The following is a 20,572-nucleotide window of genomic DNA, read 5'->3' as shown; positions in this document are numbered from 1 at the left end:
TGCCTACGAAGGTTTATGCCATGACTTCGTCGTTTTTCTTATTCAAGATAAATCGGGTATCGGGTTGAATTTACGCAGGATTGTTGCAAACAGCGTGCACGTGCAAATTCTGCGAGCTTCCATTTTATCACAACTTAGCCCGTGGCTCGTCCCTGATGATTTGCAGTGAATGCAGTGTTATGTCCTATTCCAAGCTGGCGTGCTGGTCAGACTCGTAAAGCCCAGACGAGCCAGAAGGCTCTAAAGCGCGAAGTCTAGTGTAATGAAGCATTCTACAAAATTCAACCTTTATATTTCTATTTGTTTTTTCCACGATGCGAATTTCCGCGCGAACATGGTGAACAAGGTTCTCTAGCGTATTTTCCATATACAGCAAGTTGCAACAGCAGTGAAAGATTTTCAAATGGTATGTAGCTCTTCATTCTGACTACTTCTGGGCCGAGTCGCGTATGAAGGGCTAAGTTCAGGATGCTCGTCATTCAATACCGAGGATTGGATCCTAAACACTGTTTTGTGAACTTGGTCTAAGTTTTGAAATTTACCTCTGTACAGCGTATGTTAAATCACATCTAAGTCTAAGTTTTGAAATTTACCTCTATACAGCGTATGTTAAACCACATCTAAAGATAGATAGATGGACAGTCTTGTAAGGAAACCTTTCATCTGTCAGCGGGCACCAGCCAGCACAGTGGCACTGCAGGCACTGAACCAGGTGTACACAAGGCACTTCTTATGCATGGTTAGGCACTTTCCATTACTTTCCATTACGATCAACCGAATTTTGTCCCAGCCGGCTACCGATTGGTAGGGTAGCCTAACGGTAGGGTGACCCATCTGTAGGGATAGGGTAAAAGCCGTTGTTTCAAAAGTAAGCGATGTTTGCCTAGTTACTCGGCTACTAGAAAGTGACAGTATAAATAGAGCGCACCGGAAGATGAAGTACACACGCAGAACATCATGAAACACAAACTGCACGCCAGGACGAGGCTGTTCCGAAAGAAATGGAAAAGAAGTGAGGCCCAGTGGGAGCGGAGGGGGCATTGACCCAGCTCCTTAAACAAAGAAGGATTATCCAGCGATCTTCCAAAGTAGCAGGAGCGCCCACGCGCGTCAGGTGGTCGTTCAGCGTGGATTGAGGGTGATGAAGGCGATACCGTGCAGAAGTTTGTTTGGCGACGACGCCGCTTGGTGTGGAAACTCGGAGGCATATGAATGGTCTGGTCTGGGTTGACACTACTGCGATTCGCGGTTTAAGGTCCTGGGTTCGATTCCTGGGGAGATCCCCGAATTAGTCGGGAGCGCGAGATTATGGCTAGCTGCTGAGATGTGGAGTTGAGGTCACAGTTGATGGACCAGATTCGCACGCTAGATTGGTGGCGATTGCCGAACCCTCCGTCTCTTCGGTTGTTCGGGTGAATGGATGAGGAGGGGTCCTAGACGGCTGGACCCGCCGCCTTGGACTTACAGTTCGTATGGCGAAGTATAGTGTGGTAGTGGTGGACGGTGCTATAAGATGATAAATCGTAGAACTGACAATGTGATAAAGCGGCCCAGAAGCCTCCCACTCTGTAACATTACATTACATTACATTACAAATATGAATATAGGTAAACGATTTCTTCTGTGATTCGTACAAGTGCAGACGTCGTTGGCCCGGCAAGTAATGCAGGAAATGTTCTTGGTTTTTGCAGGGAGATTGCTGGAAGGTTATCATTGCAGATGGCGTGGAGAGATGGCTATGGCGAGAATTAGCAAAGGACCGGATTGTGAGATCTATAGCATTTGCAAGAAGCAGCAGTGCGCCGAGAAACATATGGGGGACGCGCACGGTAGATCTGCATACTGCACAACTCACGGGATACTAGAACGGATTATTGCATGAACTTCAGAAGTAGTCATAGTTCCGTTGGGCCGTGTGCTCCATTACCTGTTCATGTGGGTCTTTGTAAGAATAAAAGACATGATTAGCCATCGATTCTGTTAAGATGCTGGTGTCGGATTAGCTCGTCAATGTAACCGTATCCACCATAGTAGCTAGATTGGAGTACGTTACAGGCAAAGGTTTACAGTGCATGTGCGGAGGGAAGGGGCGGGTGGTCATGTAACTACGCTAGAGCGGCATCTTCATGGGTCGTGCCATCTGTTTGGTTGCACTCTGCCGATGTACTTATACGCACAATTGGGGGAACCAAACGGATTGGCAATGCGAACGAACGGTTTACAACACGAACAAACGTGATAACTACACAACAGCTGCTTCCTCGATGCCTCCGTTCCAAATGGCTGTGCTCTCTGCCGTACAACATGTCCATTCAAGGGAACGAGGCTTACTTTTTGTACTTGCGAATGCATGGCTATCTGCTTATTGCTTCGAGTACGTGCCCTTAGGTGTACTTCAACAGAAGTAATTTATTGTGATTCCTTCTTTCTCTTATTCGAAAAGTGCGATAAAATCCATTCCCCCCAAGGGGGCCATCGAGCTGGAATTGCCCGATGCAGGCGCATCCTCTTGTTAGACGGCTTGAGGGAATAGGATACTGTAGCGAAACTGTGCAAGCAGCTTTCAGGGAGTTACTAAGTCGACGCGATTGTCAAGCAGTCGATATACGCGACAATGAGGAGACTGTAAATGCCATCCTGGATATTATTCTCGGTGCTGACGAAGATGATTTGGATGGAAATGAGGACCTGATGCCGAGTCATGGGGAAAGCGAGAGCAGCGGCGAGTTGGATGGCGAGGGCGATGGCAGCGCGAGCAGTCTCGATGACGATGACGACTCAAGCAGCAGTGAGGGAGAGGACGGCGGAAGCGACTCGGAATGGGGAATCATGGAGCAGGAAAGCAGCGACGTGAGTGTGACATTGGTGCAGGGTGCGCACGTACATGCCTGTGCACGTCGACGTGGCAATCCATACTGCGCCGTGCTCCGTACTAACTCGACTGCTGTAAGAGAACTGCAATTCCGACCGCCATAAAACACAGGACGACTTAGTCATGGTGGCTCCGCCCGTTGTAAAGTCGACGAACGCAGGCAAGAACGCACAGGTTGGTCGCCCGGCTGCCGGCTTTGCCCTACTCCAGCGTGCGTTACGGTCTTGGGTTGTCCTATTGCCTTGGATTAACCGTGCAGCACTTATCGGCAGTCTTTATCGGCTGACTTCACTCATGCGGTAGGGTTAGGTGCACGCTTCCTCTAGCAAGCGTGAGTGGAAGTCCGTTGCTTGCCGTGCCCATTTCTAGCCCCAGAAGCAGGGCCTTGTGCCTTTGCACCTCCTTAACCGCCTCCATTTCCTGGACAAATCCGGCACGGGCAGGGGCCAGGGAGGCGCCGATCCACAGACATGGCACAGACAGGCCCACACCACCAAGCCGGCATCGCATCCTTTGCCACAGCTAATGCCTGTGGTGGTGTTGGTGCTGGCGGTGCTGGTGCTGGTGGTCCAGTTCCGGTCTGGATGGCTCCACCTTCGGACGACGAGATTCAGAGCGTTCGGATGGGAGGGATTGAGCCCCTGCTCCGACTGGCCAACAAGTGGGTCTGGGGCAAATGGTGGGAAATTGATGGCAATGGTGGGAAGGAATCAGAAGACAAGGCAGTGGTGGGGCAGAGCGTATCATGGACGTGGACGATGCCTTGGGGCACAGGCGCATGTGTGGCACCTTGATATTGTTTGATCTACCCTTCCGGTTGCCGTTGCATTTAGGGTCAATGGGGTTTATCACTGGCATCGTCGATATGCTCGCCACACTGCTGGCCTGTGCAGGCGTGTGTTCGGCAATGAAGGATTTCGACCCAACCAGATGGAAGTGATGAAGTCTACACTGTCCGGGCGGGATGTATTCGTGCTGATGCCCACTGGCGGCGGTAAAAGCCTGTGCTACCAGGTTGGTCAACCGGCCGGCTGCAGTGGCCATTACGCCATAGTCGGAACTTAGGGTTAAATTCACACAACCGGAAATCCAGCATACCTAACTGTCACCCTTGGGGCTGCCCTAAAGGGTTCGTTTTAACTGCCTCCACGCGCTTCGCTCCTGACCAGCTGGTGATCAGGTGAGTGTGAGACGTAAGATTATCTGTGCAGACCCTTGCATGGCGTCGTACACAACACTTGCTTCAGCACCCACGACAATCGTGGCTCCAACCCGCCTTTCCTAACGTTCCCATTCCTTCCCTCTCCTTGCACCCAACCCTTCCATAAATGAACTGATATGCGGCCGCCTATACATGTTGTCCTTGGGGCCAGCTGCCGGCTGTGGTCAGCCAGGGCGTCACTGTGGTGGTTTGTCCGCTGCTTTCACTGGTGAGTCCCGTGGAAGGCCTCCTACCTCCGCAGCGCCCTCTGTTCAAACGCTTCCGCCACCACGTGCACGTGTGCTTTTGCAACCCCGTGTCGTAGCCTTGGCCTCCCGCCCTGCGCCGTCCTGTTTCCGTGCTGCGCCTCCCCCGACCTGTGTGCCGTGACCTCCGCACATGCCGTGACCTCCTGACGATGCGTGCACGCCCCATCGCCGGGGCACGCCCGCCCCCTTTTTGACAAAAAAAAGATGCAAGACCAGGTCCGGGCGCTGTGCTCGTTGCCGGGCGGCGGCGTGCCAGCCACGTTCCTGAGCTCGCAGCAGACCCAGGACGAGGCGGTGTCGGTGCTGCGGGAGCTGTGCAAGGAGCGGCCTAGCTGTAAGCTGCTGTACCTCACACCCGAGGCGCTGGTCAAGGGAACCCGCGTCAAGGACCTCCTGGACCGACTGCACCAGCGTGGCCGGCTGGCGCGGTTCGTCATTGACGAGGTGCACAGTAGATTAGCCAGCTGCGGCAGGTCCTGTAGTGTGCAAGCCGGGGAAAGTTGCTCCTGCAATGAGTTCGCCCTTGCTTGTCATTGGTGCCGGGGCTCATTCCGTGCGCATGCACTGGCCTTGGGAACCGGCGGGATCGCCCTTTGGCTCTCTCTTTGTTCTCTTACCCTGACCATCGACCCCCGACCATCCGCCGCGGTCGTTGCTATGGTGCCGTCCCCAGGCGCATTGCGTGTCGACCTGGGGCCATGACTTCCGCCCTGACTATGCGCAGCTGGGGCTCCTGAAGGTGCGGTCAGTAGGGGCAGGGGGCCCCCCAGGAGGAGCTTGGGTTACCTAAGGGCTTTGAAGTGAGGTTTACTGAAAATGCCGCCATTCAGGGTCTGTTCTGTTGGGATTCAACAGCAGGCGTTGAGTTAGCGCTGTGGGCGTGTGATTTGGGTATGGCTTGGCATGTACAGCTAGTACAGCGTGCTTCGTGCTGCAGACGAGGGTGTGTACCGAGGGTCAAAAAGCACTTCCGTGGGGACTGTGGTAGGTCGGATACTTGCTTACTGCTTTATGGGCCTACGGCACAGTCAGGGTCTAGTCAGGTCCCTTAGTTACACAGAGAAGGGTATTGGGTTGATAATAGTCCCCCCTGCCTTTCTGGTCTATGCCATGCTGGCGGTTAAACTTCATGTGAATGTGAATTTTGGATCCGGGTAACCAATCTCAACCAATCCCCCCCCATGGCCGACAAACGCCGATCGGTTAACTCAGGTGCGATACCAGGGAGTGCCTATCATGGCCCTGACAGCCACGGCCACGGAGGAGGTCAAACAGGATATCTTGCGCAAGCTTTCCATTGACCGTACCGCCGCGACCTTCAAGGTGCGGTCACTCAACAACGTTTATCCGTCGCTCTTGTCGTTAATGGCCCATCCCTCCGTTCCTATTTGCACCTATTTGACCTGTATATGCAAGTTTGCACTCTCCGTCCGTTCAACACAGGCTCTAAGTGGCGCATTAACACGAGATTGCGCAGTGAAGGTTTAACCAGTCGTGTGTACTTGGTCAACGTGCTGCTGGTCCGCAGACGAGCTTCCATCGGCCCAACCTGGATTTCATTGTGTACGACAAGCCCGTTGGAAAAACTGAGGATAACAAACCCGCGGACATGGAGATGCTGGTGGCGCACATCACTCACAAGGGCGTCAACACTTCCGGTATCGTCTACTGCTTGTCAAGGGAGGACTGCGAGGATGTGGCGGGGTAGGCTGGCAGGGGCTCCAAGCGAGGTGAAAACTTCTATGCAAGATTTCGATCATTTCCTAGGGTTTGGGGCTCAACGTCGTCGAGCCTCCTTGGGTCGTTGAGCCTTGGCATGTTCCCGGCTTAACCCGGCACGTCTGGCTGTAGGTATCTGAATGCGAGGGACATTCGCGCGGCCCACTACCACGCCGGCATGACACCCAAGCAGCGCACACAGGTGAGGTGGGCCAACCGCCGCCTCCCCACCGCGTCCGCAAATGCTTCTGCATGAACTGGGTCGCAGTCCACGCTGGTCGCTTTTCCCACGGGTCAGGGACATGGATGCATCTCGCTTTGTGTCTGACCAGGTCAACATCTGACCAGGTCAACGCATACCGGTCGCAGAGCCGTGAAAGCTGAAACATACCGGTGCTTGAAACCCGCAGGTGCAGAACAAGTGGCGCGACGGCGAGATTGCGGTGGTGGTCGCCACAATTGCCTTTGGAATGGGTAAGGGCAACGGCTCTATCCGCCGATAAAACCATGGTGCACAGCGCTGGCTTTACCAACCTGGGTCGCCTCGTCATTACCAAGGTGGATTTTGTGACATGACATGACATGAATGTAAACTGACAGCCGACGCGCGCGCCATTCCTCGGCGCTGTAGGCATCGACAAGGCAAATGTCCGGTACGTCATCCACTTCAGCCTCAGCAAGAGCTTGGAGGGCTACTTTCAGGAAGCAGGACGCGCCGGGCGTGACGGACTGCCGTCCGAGTGCGTCATCTACAGCGCACCGAAGAAAGACGGGAACCGCCTGAGCTTCATGATCCACCAAGGCAAGCGAGTATTGAGTTTTCCACGGTGTCGATGGTAGCACGGCGTCCAGGACACGTAGGCTGATATACACGGGGAAGGGCAAGGTGGATCTGGTCGCTGATCTGCTGTTTTGGCGCACCTAACGGACTGTGTTGCATGCCGCTGTCATGAACCCTCCCATGGTTTCCGCACAGGTAGCAAGGGCAACCGCGACGCAGCGATGCGCCACTTGCAAGAGATGGTCGAGTACTGCAATGCACGAAGGTGCGAGCACCATTGTCTGTTGATGCTTGGCATTACCCTGGTGCCTTACTGTGGCGGCATGCCACATCCAATTCTCTTGAGAGGTGCACTTCGTTCTTGTTCTCCAAACACGCGGATACCCGTGAACAGACCTATCCCCACCATTCTCACTTTGATCTTCCCCACTTCTGTCCAGGCGATGCCGACACCAGATGCTCCTGCAGTATTTCGCGGACAACTCCCTGTCGTCTGGCTGCGGCAATCGGTGCGATAACTGCATGAACCGCAATAACCGTGACTGGTCGTACATGGAAAACGGTCAGGAGCTGGCGCCACCCCGCCAACCGCCTTGGATGGCGGTACTGGACGAGTCGGAAGGCGGCAGTGGGGCAAAGGGCGGCGGTAAGGAGCGTGGGGGACGCGCGGCTGGCAATGCGGCGGGGCGGAAGCGCCCCCCAGCTGCAGGTGCAGCGTCCGGGAACACGGGCTTTCAAACGGCAGCGAGCTTGATGCAATCGAATGGTGGAACTGGTAAGAGGCAAGCCACGGGCAAGTCGGGGGCCTCGCGTTTTCAGACAGCAGCTGTGTTGCATGGCGTTGCCGCCAATAGTGCCAAGTCAACTGGTGTGCACGCACCTAGCCGGCCCAAGCCCCAGCAGTTGGGCTTTGCACCCATGGTCACCGGCTACAACGATGCCCGCACGGGAGCGGACGCGGGTCCTGCTGCGGCAGCACGCAATCCCTTCATGCGCCTGGGTGCTGGCGGTGGAGCGGGTACGGAGAGCGTAGAGGCGCTGCCGCCACGGATCAGCGCTGCTGCGGCGGCTGCGAACGCCGCTATAATGCGAGCGGGAGCAGTGCAACATGGCAGTGCGTCGGCAGCACCGGCAGCAGCAGCCGTAGCGGCTCCAGCAACTGGAGGCCCCCCGCGGAAGCCGGTTATTAGTGCCCGAGCGCATGCCATGCAAGCAGCCAGCGTGCGCTTGCGCCGACAGCAGCAGGCGATTGCGCAACAGGAGATCGCGGCAGTGCAGGCAGGCCGTGCTGCGGTTGTTACATCACTGATTGTGGACGACAGCTAACATAGGATGGCGTGTGCTGCATTTCCCCGCTGGATCTCGCAAATGACTTGACCGCAGGTTGGACTGGAAGGTATCAGCATTGGCTCTGATGCATAAGTACACAAGAACTGGATGTGGTTGTGTCCCTGTGTATTGGAGCGTAGAACTGCTTTAATTTTCTTACACGTGACGGTTGGGCCCCGCTAATTGCCTGCTCTTGAGCTAGGGAGCCGAGCACGTGATCCTCGTACCTCCCTTAACGTATTATACAAACGAGGGGTACCTGCATACATAGTCTTGTACTCACCTTATACGAGGTACCCATAGGCGACTTGATCTACAAAGACAAGTACTGTGTCCGGATTTGTTTCCCAGCATAATATGGCCGAACTGATGTACACGTCTCCACAAAGGGTACACACACACTATCATAACGAGATACGTTTCTGAGTACACAGTACGTGTCTTCGAGGACTTCCCTGGCTCAAATGGCCGCTTATTCATAGATGAATTCAATACCGCCAATGACGAGGCTTGGCAGAAGCAGCCGCGGGTGAGATAGAATTTCGCCAGCTGTACGCAGGGCTACCACCTGAAACACACAGCATGCTTAGCCTAAACCACTTGCAGGGCCACTTGCAGCTTAAACCACATTCCCTAAAGTATACTCGATGTGCCAGGATGCACTCAAAGCCTAGTCTCCTCACAAAAGCAAATATCTCTTTATAGGCTCGTTCGGCACCATCAAATCCTGACGCCTGCGGCAGCCGCTGCCAAGCCCGTCGCGTTGGGGAAAAACGGGTAGGAATGCAACGCTGCCCTGCAAAACTGTACGATGCTAAGTGTACGACCAAACAGGAAAGATCGCACCAACAAGTGCGCCGCGCTCTCCTTCCGCAGACTCCGCTCTAGAACAGGCAGCACCTCTCCCTCCGGCGGCACATGCATTTCGACCGCCATGGACCGCGGGTCCGTCTGCAGCCCCGCCGAAAGTTTGGCCTGTATGGCGCGGCGTTCCGCCAGTATACGACCCATAATGCCGCTGAACAGCTCGTACACGGCACACATCTCGCGCAGCTGCTCCTCCGTTAGCCGCAGTGCCTGCACCACTTGTGCCCAAAAGCCCGGGTCGGGCGCCATAAGCGTGTCTGTTTCCAGGTGCGTCTGCCGGGCAGCAAACAGGCGTTCAGGAAGGGGGCGGAGAGTACCGGAAGGGGGCGGAGAGTTCACAAATCTTGACACAAATCTTGACCTGCTTCCCAACGTGTCGTTATCTCCTCGAGGTGTGTGGCCGCCTAGGTTGAGGGCGATCGGCACAACGCAGTGCGCGTGCTTGTACAGAGCCTCGAAGCTCGTGACCATCGCACTCCCTGCTCCCACACGCCCTGTGATGCCAAGACCCCACCTGAGACACGGCAATCATGGTATCCGGTGCAAGGACTGATATGCGGCGGCATAGGCTGCCGATTTTTGCCGCGAGCTTCTTAATCTGGTGTGCCGCCGCCTCGTCAGCCGGGTTCATCTCCAGCGCCAGCAACAGCGAGCCTGCCTCCTGCACGAAGGCTTTCCAGCTGGCAATCAATTGCAGCCGCCCCATCGCTCGCACGCTGTGGGTCGGAGGATGCATGTGCGCAAACAGGCCTAGTCCTTAGAATGCCCATATTCTTTTCAACTAGAAGTCCACATCGGGGCTAGAAGCATCGACCAGATGAGCCATTTGGGGCCATCACACACGATAGCTGATGCGCTGGCGCACCTGGGAGGGGGATGGTTAGGGAGTTTGGGCTTTGGGCAGAGGAACTGTCCGCGGTCAATAAGGAAATGCATCAGGAAAGCGCGGCGGCCAAACCCGGCATTCATAGCCGCTAACTACTACCGCTATATGGATCAGCGCGTTTCTGATCTAAGCCACCTTCACAGTGGCTGTGTAAGCTCATGGCGCACCAAGCGCAGGAAGCCGCACCCTGGCAAAATCGTTTTCTCATTCCGAAAGCCCGTAGCACATACTCGGAATTCTCAACGTCGACCAGCAGCTCCGGAGCCAACAGCAGCCGTACGCTTCCAGGGGTATGTACAACCTGGGCTGTACTACTAATATGCTGTAGCTGCATTAAGACCTGGTCCGTTTGCCCCGCGATCGCGACGTTGCTCACTGCGCCGTCAGGTAGCGCCGGGATGGGCCAGGGTGATGGGCTGCCTCCCCCATACTTGACTATTCGTAGCTGATAGTCTCGCAGCATGACGGCGTCAGACAGAATTTTGCTCCTGAACTTGAGCTCGCTGTTTCGCCGCAGCAAAGCTGCAAACTGCTCCGTCTTTGCGGCTGCTATGGCTTCCAGCTCTTTCACCTGCAAGTGGGTGGACAAATCCTAACCCTAGGGAACCCTTCCCTCGGTACGCAGACCGCCAGAGAAACCCAACGACAGGGCGAATCCCCTACCTTACCTTATCAACATCGCGATGTCGTTTTGACCGAGATCCACCCCTCAAGCTTCCCTGGGCTTTCTTCTGGCTCCCACTCTCCTGCTGTCCTGTCGACGTCGGGACCTGGTTCCCCGGGTCGCTTTGGAGCCCACCGGGTGCTTGTCCATCAGGCATGCTGCTCCTCGCAGTCGCATCAGGCTTCATTCCATGGCAGTCGTCATCAAGATATGCGAAAAGCTCATTCAGGAATACATCGTCCAAAACCTCGCCGTGCGCATCTTCGCACATATCCTAATGCAGTTATGCATACATATCAAATACAGTGGTTTGCTATTGTACGCTGTGTGCCAAGCCAGGAAGCAAATGAAATTTGGTGAAGAATATGTCTACAGCGAGTAAACCACCGATACGGTGTATCAGTTAACTTACTAAAGCAAGGTTAAGGTCGTTTTTTGCCAAGGTGCATTGAGTATTGGCCTAGTATTCAGCTGAGCTTGTCTGTGGCAGTCTGTCCCTTCGTTGCCACCTCCCGTACACTCTTCCGCCTTTCGTACTTCCACCTTTCGTACTGCTCTTCATATTTCTGGCGGCTTCGTCGGCTGATGGCCTATGACAGGCTCTCTGATATGGGGTTCAGCTTGGGTCCTCGGATTTCGTCAGGGGGGTCGGCGCCCAGTTCGTGGGATGGGGTGATGCCACATTATCATGCGCCTGCGCCCGCAGACCAAATTGTTGATGTGCATGGGCATTGGAAAGCGAATAAACACAGCATCTTGATGTACGGTACGTTGCACGTGCTATCAGTGTCGTCTGCATACTTAAATATCTGCCCCAGGTCGTGTCCGGTCGCAGACAAGCTGTATCCGGTTGTCGTCGGTAAGCTCATCAGAGGGAAGACGGCCCACGATAGCAGGGCAGGGCAGCGCAGGGCTCAGGGACCGATAAAGCTTTTACTTGGGGCTCTATGCAGAGCACATGGCCTTATTGTGCTCCACAAGAAGCCCCAATCACCTCCGTTGGCAGGTACGGAAATCCGCTTTACAACCCCCCACGGTATCCGTCCTCCTAGGCCGAGTTTACGCTCCCAACAATAAACTCAATGGCCATCTGCCATACCCATCCGTCAGATTATTGCATCACCTGGCCGACTGCATTTCAATGCCGCGCAACCTACGGCTCAAAGTAAACCTAGTAGGCGACCCTGAAGCAAGAACGAAATCCACCCACAACACGGCAGCCTTGCACGTAACAAAGAATCACCTCCCTCCGTCCAGTTTTTGCGCCAGCGAAATGAAAAGAATCAACAGTTTATGAAACAGAATACAGTTTATCAGGGTTCTAGTGCATCGCTTTAAATGCCCTCTTAAGCCAACAGGCAAACAACCCCAAAAGGTCTACGAGAGAGCACGGCAATGGTCCGGATGGAACCGCTGGATAGTGGGCGCCGCCCCTAGCGCCTACTGAGACCCGCTGAGCGCGCACCAGCACTAATAGATACTCCGTTGCCTAATTTCCACCGTCACCCGTCTAGTCCCAGCAGAGGTTATGGCGGTGCAGCTTGTCCACCGTTGTGCCTGCACTTCACTGTGCGGTGTTCCGACCAACGGGACAACGTGCGCACTCCATTCTGTGGTGTGAACACGCTTCTGCGCGCCCAAACATGGCGACGGCATACGCTGATGCTCAAGATGATGTCCTATCAGCCACTCCTTATGCAGATTACGCGAGCCCTCCACCATGATTATCCTTTCATGGAACCATGCGGCGGCGCCCTAAATGTCGCGGGCGGTAAAAGTCGTCTCGCAGCCACGCAGGGACACGTACTTCAAAACAGGCGCATACACGAGTTTACAAAACAATGGACATTCGCTGACTCAATGTGCAATGTGCAGCTTCATACCAGTTCGCACGGCCGCAGCAACTACCTGTACAGGCCCCTTCCGTTCAGGCTATACACATTTTCAGCTTGGCTCTTAACCCTCCTTCCCAAACCCTACTAACACGCTTCCTGATCGTACATTTTCCACCGCCTGCAACCCTGCAACAGCCGCCTCTGAGGGCCTTACACATGACCCCGCGACAAAGGCCTTTGGGATGGACTGGACATGGCTGCGAAGTCTCTCTGAAGGTCCGACCACTGCCCCATCAACGTGCCGATGCTGGGCGACCTACCCGTCTGGGAGCTGCGCAACACCGACAAGCGAGGCGTTGCCGCCGGCAGCCCCGGGGCTTCCATCCCAGGAGACTGCGCCTCCGTGGGCGTCAGGGCAGGGGCCGCAGTCGTCGTTGGCTTGGAGCTCTCCGCGACGCTGCCGTTGCCGCCGTATGCAGCACCTCCTAGAGCCATACCCGCGATAGCCCTGGCCAAGCCGGCGCCGAAAGACAGCTCCTGGGGCGCTCCGCCGCTGCCGCTTTGCGGAGACGGAATCGCTGGTGACGGCTGGTGGTGCGGCTGTGGCTGTGGCGGCAGCTGGTTTTGGAGCTGTGGCTGTGGCGGCTGTGGCTGTGGCGGCAGATGTGCGCGTTGGCCGGCAGCTGCAGACTGGGTCTCCGGAAGTGACCAGTGGGTTCGCAACGTGCTGACCAACAGCCCTACCCTGTCGTACAGCTGCACGGCGGGGAAGGCGCGTGGGTACAAGGGGGGGACAACACAGTCAAATTAAAAAGAACACACACACACGCGATGAGGTCTTAGCACGCAGACGGTGAGGGATGGAGGTAAGGGGGCACTGACAGTTCCCAGCAGGATCGTGGTCGCGCTTGTGGCATGTGAAGATGACAGAAAAACAGCGCGGCAGGTCCAGCCTGACAAGTTTTGGACGGTTGAATACGATGCTCATGCAGAATGTAGAAGTTGATTCTCATTCTATGGTTCTGTCATCGGTCTGCGCATCGGTCTCTTTCACACACACACACACACACACCAGTGGGTCGGTCACCGCAGCCTGGGCGGTGCGGAGGGCCCCCAGAAGCGGCGAGCGCATCTCAAAGGGCGCCTCGAATACGATGTTCTCCTCGTCTGCCAGGCGCCACAGCCAGGGCATCACACGCGACAGCAACGGACCGTCCTGCGCGGACGATCGAAGGGATGATGAGGTATCAGGTCAGGCCGAGGCACCAATGGCGAAGACGATGGAAGCGACAAAGCCGGGGAGCAAAACCCGTGGTGGAAGGACACGGATTGTGTGCTGCCCTGCCACGGCAGCAAGGAAAGCCGAAATGTTTTAGTTGCCTGCTAGACCAATCAATAAAGCAAAATGATTCTAGGTCGGCGAAGCAAATGGGGAATAAGGAAAACATAGGAAGAGATAGCTAAATAGTCCAAGTGCAACTGCAATGTTTCCTTCCCCCCTGAGCACTGCAGGCATCATTGGATCTCCGGGGCGAGTGCCTGAGCAGCAGCACGCGACGAGAAGCAGGAAAGTAGAAAAGAACGTGTTTGCTTAAGCTAATTAGCGCGCCTTAGCTTAGGCAAGCTGCGGAATTTGCAAGGACCGCCACCAGTGCATGCGGGCCCTATCCGGATCGCCAAGCACCCCAACCTCTCACCGCGCGCGCCTGCTGCAAACTGGCAGTGAAGGCAGCTAGCAGCTGCGATGACAGCTCCGGCCCCAGGTCGGCCCAGATGGGCCCGGTGCGCTGCATCAGCCGCAGCAGATGCATATCACTCAGCCGCCCCGCCGCTAGAACCTCCCGATAAGCCTGCCGCACGTCGGTGGCGGCGGAACCTGCGGAGGCTGCCGGCACCGCTGCAGTTGCCGGGGCCGGCGCCGCGGTTGCGCCGGCACCGTCGGCGGTTGTGCCGCTGGAGACGAGCAGAGGAATGATTGGCGAGCCGGGGCGGATGGTTCGAGTCGCCCAGGTCATCTCGCCCTCGGCAAGAGGGAGGTCGCCGACCCCGGCTTGTTGCTGCTGGAGTTGCTGCTGCGGCGGTGGTTGCTGCGCGGTCACTTGGGACTGGGCGGTCTCCAGCGCCGCCTCCAGGCTGCGCACTTTGGCCTGCGGAACGGGCCGCGTGGACATCTCCGTCATCAGGGGAAATCATGGGCTTACCAACGGGCTGCCACCCCAGCAGCAACTGCGGGCCTTATGGTGAACTAAGGCTTGGGTAGCAGCAGCGGCGGGTACACTGAAGTGCGCTACGTAGCCGAGCAGGTAGCCACGTGGTCCTTACGAACAGAAGTAGGCATGAAGGACAGACGGCGGCTGAAGATGATGAGAGATAGCACCAGCATTCAGGCCGCTAGGGGTGAAGCAGGTTCGGCGGCCTGGGCCGTGCGCATCGTATACTTGGCTTCACGCAAATAAGGCAGACAGATAACTGAGATGTAAGTACGCAGTTGCGCGTGTAGCGGAGCTAAAATTCGGTTTGGGCCGAGCCCGTGGCTGTCATGGCCACGCGCAGCAGGCCGCACCTGGAGCCCTGCGATGGTCTGTTTGTTTGTTTCCGTCATGGAAGTAAAGGCCACCAGGAGCTGCCGCTGTTGTTCTTCCAGGCTCCGAAGCCGCTGCTGAGCCGCCACCCACTCCTCCACGGGGATGCTGACGGAAGGCTTGGACGCGAAAGCGGATGGCACCGACGGCGGAGCCGCTCCATCAGGCGCCGACACCGTGGAGGATGCGGCCGAGGCGCAGGACGGCAGCTCGGGCGGCTGGGTATGGGTGACAGCGGCAGCCCATGCCGTGAGCTCGGCGGCGGATGGCAGTTCTGCAGTGGATAGGTAAGGACGTAAAGCGGTGTTGATGGCTGCGGTTGCTGGTGTTGGGCAAGATCAGTGTAGTAGCTGGTACACAGTACGGCTCTACAAATACGCGCGAAGCGCGACCACCAGCATCTCGAGAGGCCTTTTCAGCGGCCAGCTACTACAATCAGACCAGGGGGTGTCACACGAGGCCTACGAGAATGAACTCATCTGGCGGGGTACTGGCGAGGACATGGTGCCGGCGTTAACGCACGTGTCACCTGGGTCGAGTGCACAGGAATGCAACGCCAGCTCACCTCAGCTTGCTATCGTTTCCTAAATAAACGCACATGGTGCCTTAATGCCTCGCATACCTGCAATCCCATGCGCTGAAAAGGTAGGTGGACCGTGTGAGTCCAGCACCGCCACCGCGTCATCGTCGTCTTGCGCCAGATTTCGGAGCAGCGCATCGGTGGCCGGCGGCGCATCTATTAGTCCCCTCGACGGCTGGGAGGGTACCTGCGCCGGGACATGGGAGAGCTCAAGGCCTGGCCAGACCAAGACTGACCAGGTCTAGCAACCTGCTTGAAAATAATTTCGCATGAGCCGCGGCCACACGCACGACAGCGTCAAGCCGCGTTCCGCATTCCATAACATGGCCAGCTCACTTTCCTCGCGGTGATGTTCCCTTTCCCCACAGACTCCCGCCGCCCTAGGTTTACGTCCCTCACTGCTTGGCCACCATGCCCACACTCCCCACGGCTTTCACCCACATATACCCCGCAGCTCTACACCTACACTATTGGCAGGCCCAGGTCCTCGAGGCATAGGGCCCTTAAAACCCTTAACAGCGCCTGCACACTGGCCACCACATACCCCCCCACCCCACCCCACCCCACCCCACACGCATACCTACCCGCGGCTCCAGGGCAAAACCTCGGTCCGCGGCCCTACCGCTGTCAGAGGCCTTGGAGGGCTGCCGTGAAACCCGGCGGCTGCCCGGTGCCGCGTCCGGCAGTGTGTCATCGTGGTGACCGGCCGCCCTGCAGCACCCGGCACGCGGCTCGTGAGCATCCATAGCACAGTAGGTCCGAACAAAGCGCCTTACTTCACCGGAAGCGACCCATCCACATATACCGCAGGAATTCAAGCCACCGCCGCATTCACGCCCCGCTTCCCTCCCCTGCCATCCACCTCCCTCTCCAACTTGCCACCCAGCATGCATTTCCCAACTATTTTAACTCACCGGGCCAGGGCAGACTCCGCCGTGAGCTCCGTCAGCGGCTGCGACTCCACAGCCCCGTCGGGTCCCTCCTCATTCGCCGGACCGGGACCCGGCTCCGAAGCCACGCCACCAAGGAAGTGCACGGAAACCACGTCAACGTCGCGGTGCGCCGCCCGGAAGCGCTCCGACACCGAGCCCCCACGGGCTAGCATGGGCGATGACCGCCGCTCAGCTGGCGTAGGGGACCGTGCCGACGACCGTGGCGGTGAGGCGGAGGCACGGAGGGGGCCCTGGGGTTGTGCGGAGCGGGGCCGGCGGGCGGGGCTCCCGGCGGAGCGTCGAACGGGGGACTTGCGACCGGAGAGGGGCGGCCCAGGGGCCGCTGCTGCTCCAAGCACGAAGCTGGGGACTACAAAGGTACTTGTCGCCACGGGGGGCTGCAAGTCTGTAGCGGATCGGGTCACGAGTGGCGCAGGGCAACGTGAGGCACAATTTAAGCAGTATTATCTGTTGCAGCAAAGGAAAAAGCGGAACCGTAACCGGCGTGCAAAACTCCCAACCTACATTTAGGTTTTCCTTAGGGGGGAGACAAGGGCCTCGCTGAGCCGTGCAGCAGCGTGGGGTCAGGCTTGGTTAGCATAGATAGCATGGAATGGTGTTGCCGGTGTGAGGTCATGCGCGTATGCAGATGTACGTGCAAGGTAGGGCGGGGCACCAACTCTTTGCTGGACACTGTCAACATGTTAGGCGTGCTCAGATGGTGTTGTAGGAAAGCCCATTTCGATCCCGCACCTGGGTTTCACCTGCGGCACCCATCCGCACCTGCTACGGCACCTACCTGGCCCGTACAGCTTCCTGGCGATGTGCTCTGGCCACCCCTGGAGGGTTCCTCCGGCACTGCCGTACGCGTGAAGCTCCTCCATTACCGACAATGCGTTGCGCGCCACATCGCGGACGTCCCGCACCTGGTGTCCCGCCAGGAATAATGCGAGGAAGGAAACATAAGCGACAGGGAGAGTCAAGCCCTCGACGAGACTGGTAGCGGTGGCGGTGGCGGTAGTCAGTCCAGGGAGGTCGCCAAGGATACATGAACACACGGCAAACACACATCACAGTAGTTCCCCCTGCTAGCTGCAGACCTTCCAACCGCGCGCAGCCCCCTCTCGCCATCACCGGCCGCCCCACCTACCTTGTCAAATTTGCACGACTCCAGCGCCCGGATCGCCCGGCCCGTGATGCTCTTCGCATCCCCGCGAGTCCAGCAGCCGTCATGCTCCATGAGAGGCCCCAGCAGCGCCGCAGTGGCGCGGAGCATGTCTGCGGCAGCCAGCCGCACCGGCCAGTCGGGGCGCGACAGGGCGCCCCCCACACCGCTGCCGGCGGTGCCCGTGGGGTTGCCGCCCATGGGTGGCGACGCGGGCTGACCCACCAGCGCTGAGAGGAGCGGCACGAAAGCCGCCGGGCCGCTCTGCAGGGTACCAACGGGTGGGAGGAGGTCTTGCATGCGAGGGGACTGTGTTAGAGAGGAAAACACAAACCCAAGCAGGACTAGATAGATGCTCGCTCTGAGCCATTCGCGTTGATTCTCGGAGTGATACAGGCGTGTATGTTTGTGTGGTGGCCCCGCGGCCACGATGTTGACTTGGTGCCGGTGTTTGGCGCCGGATGGCATGAAAGAGGGCTGGGATTTGGGATTCGGCCAGAACCAGTGTCACTGTGTCAGCCAGGGTCGGAGGACAGTCCCCAGGAGACGAAGACGCACCCATGTGCAGGACAAGTTGCTGTGGGGCTGCTGCCGCGCGGTATGCCAGTCTACTCCACGGCCGTCCGCTGCCCTCAGCCCCAAAACCTTCATCGCCAGCACACCAGTACTTCCAGGGTCAAGAGCACAAACCGCCGTTGCTCGGCCACCCTAGCCCGGTGCTTGTCCCTAGGGTCCCCCCCCTTACCCTCTCCCATTCTAAACGACCTGCCTTCATCAATCCGATGGGCTCGGCCGTGGCAGGATCCGACCGTGCCAAGGCGGCCAGCAGCGCAGCAGGTGCCTGGAAGGAGGGGCTATTGAGCTTCCGCACCAGCTCACGTGCCAGGGAAGCGTCCAAGGTGCCCAGGAAGGGTGCAGCCTGTGCCGGGGGCAAGGTAATAGAAAAACAAGCGGAGGAGACCGCGGGGAGGTGACAAGAGCTGTGCGCAAGTGGCGCAGCCATGCCGGCGTCTGCTTTGTTGCGCGACGGAAAAGGCGCCGGGTTGTGCTTGTTTTCAAGCCGGGCGCGACACGCAAAATTTGGCAAATGCGGCACAGGGACCTAGGCTCCTAGGACATGTGGGGCTAACTCGAACGCGATAATGTGCCGGTGCACCTGCCGAACGACTCTTGTGCGCCAGGCCCAGCCCAACGACCGAGGGCCCGGGCTCTGTACCGTATCATCTCCCCAAACAGTTACTTGCCCCAACGCCAAGCGCGCACTGAACTGCTAATACCCTCACGTCCACTTCACTCCCACAGGCTGCTAATAAACTGCAGGCCGTGCCAGCCACGCCTCCGCAACAGCGACACGAGCCCACAGCTCCCACACCGCAAACTCCGAGTCCACGGGAAGCCCGGCTACTAGCCGAACGCGTCGGGTCAGGACTCCTTGGTAGCTGCCTGCCAGGTAGCATACCTACCAGGCCAAGTGCCGCACAGGCGGCTGCGTTGAGTTCCTTTTTCTGCTCTGCGAGGCAGTCGAAGATGAGCTTCACCACAGGGTTATTCAAGCTGCCCTGCGCCCCGTTCGCCTCCACTTGCGCCAGCCCCTGGGCTACCAGCGCCAGCGCCTCGCTGCTGGCCTCCCGGACACCGCTGTCGGGGTCCTGGCAGGGAAGGGAAACAACGGGGTGAGACCAGGACGAGACGGAGCGATGGAACAGCACACGAGAAGCACTAATCCACGTGTGGTAAGGCCGGCTTGAGCAAACGGGCAATTTAGAAGCTAAAGATGCGAGGGCTTGTTTGTCGGCGGGTGCGTCCTCGGCTTGAGGATTGACTGAGGAGGGCGGCTCTGGGGGGCGCTGCCAAGGCCACACCGCAAGAGGGAAAACCCCCACCTCTTCAACCACATAATAGAGACGGGTAACGGGTACGTGGCAGCCGTCTGGGCCAAGTTGGGGGCGGCACGCTCTTTGCGGTTCGCCTGCTGCGTTGTTCGCCTGCTTCGCACCTGAAGTGACCTCCTCAGCTGGCCCAGCATCTTCCCTAGGTGGGGCTGCTGGAGAGCCTGCTCCCGCAGGGGACAGGCCTCGCTGGCGATGACACCGATGGCACGAGCACACTCCTGCGGGGTCCGTTGAAGAGCATATCTCGAAGATATACAACAGTTGGGGAATGTACGGGCCACAGCACGCTTTGTCACACACAAGTATGTAGGCGTACGGCACAGATGGACAGACAGACAGACAGACAGGCGGTGGATTATATGCGGACAGACGGACGCCGACTCGGCCTAAGGCCTCCGCTTACCCACTACGTGGGAGCTACGGCGATCTACTAGACTCCTTGAGCAGGGAAAGTTCAGGGTAAGTTCGTTGGGGGAATACGTTGTGCGACATGCGAAACGGAGCCCCTCTGTCTCCCCGAAACTGACCTTGCGGGCAAAGACCTTATGCTCTGAACCTGTTGAACACAGGCAGCTAATGATTATGAGCAGGCCTTCCTGGTCCATATTCTGCACGTACGGTTCAGGGGTGGAAAGCGGCGTGTCTGGCTGGCAACCCAGACACAATCACCGCAGCCCCGCCCAACATTTACCAGGACAATAGAAAGGAGATCCTCCGCAGCAGCCTTCTGTGTGTCCCTGTCATTCATCCTGCTGAGCGCCTGGATACCCGTGCCCAATACACCCACGTCAGCCCTCTCCAACGCGTGATTAGCGCCGTGGATAGAAGGTTGATATACCTGGATGATACGTTCCTTCTTGAGCATTTTGCTGGCTGACGGGCCTCCAGGCCCGGCGACCAAGCGAGGAGGCATTTTTGAGGCACGACGAAAGGACTGTGGAGGCTAATGCGAAAGTGGGTAGTGACTATCAATATCTATGACATTTTATGTTTATGCA

General features: G+C 57.5%; 2 protein-coding genes across 2 annotated transcripts; one reads left to right on the top strand and one right to left on the bottom strand.

Moving 5' to 3' along the window:
* Positions 1-957: 957 nt before the first annotated feature.
* Positions 958-8,520, top strand: VOLCADRAFT_103112 (uncharacterized protein; the record flags this gene model as incomplete). The annotated part of the gene is made up of 13 exons (XM_002946828.1): positions 958-1,012; positions 2,666-2,872; positions 3,395-3,551; positions 3,766-3,886; positions 4,246-4,302; positions 4,619-4,786; positions 5,016-5,081; positions 5,555-5,665; positions 5,871-6,046; positions 6,194-6,263; positions 6,472-6,535; positions 7,038-7,107; positions 7,283-8,520. The coding sequence occupies 13 exons, from the start codon at positions 958-960 to the stop codon at positions 8,166-8,168; spliced, it is 2,208 nt and encodes a 735-aa protein (XP_002946874.1). The 3' UTR covers positions 8,169-8,520.
* Positions 8,521-8,891: 371 nt separating this feature from the next.
* Positions 8,892-20,487, bottom strand: VOLCADRAFT_86913 (uncharacterized protein; the record flags this gene model as incomplete). Its single annotated transcript, XM_002946649.1, has 19 exons — positions 8,892-9,311; positions 9,553-9,754; positions 9,904-9,947; positions 10,301-10,495; positions 10,593-10,678; positions 12,744-13,179; positions 13,496-13,639; positions 14,121-14,570; positions 14,987-15,279; positions 15,628-15,772; positions 16,170-16,296; positions 16,500-16,923; positions 17,317-17,443; positions 17,668-17,946; positions 18,428-18,601; positions 19,146-19,331; positions 19,679-19,792; positions 20,102-20,182; positions 20,266-20,487. The coding sequence occupies 19 exons, from the start codon at positions 20,485-20,487 to the stop codon at positions 8,892-8,894; spliced, it is 4,149 nt and encodes a 1,382-aa protein (XP_002946695.1).
* Positions 20,488-20,572: the final 85 nt, after the last annotated feature.

The sequence above is a fragment of the Volvox carteri genome (genome assembly GCF_000143455.1).
Source record: "Volvox carteri f. nagariensis unplaced genomic scaffold VOLCAscaffold_4, whole genome shotgun sequence".
NCBI lineage: Eukaryota > Viridiplantae > Chlorophyta > Chlorophyceae > Chlamydomonadales > Volvocaceae > Volvox > Volvox carteri.
The sequence above is the reverse complement of the archived record's forward strand: the minus strand, read 5'-3'. Positions and strand labels throughout refer to the sequence as shown.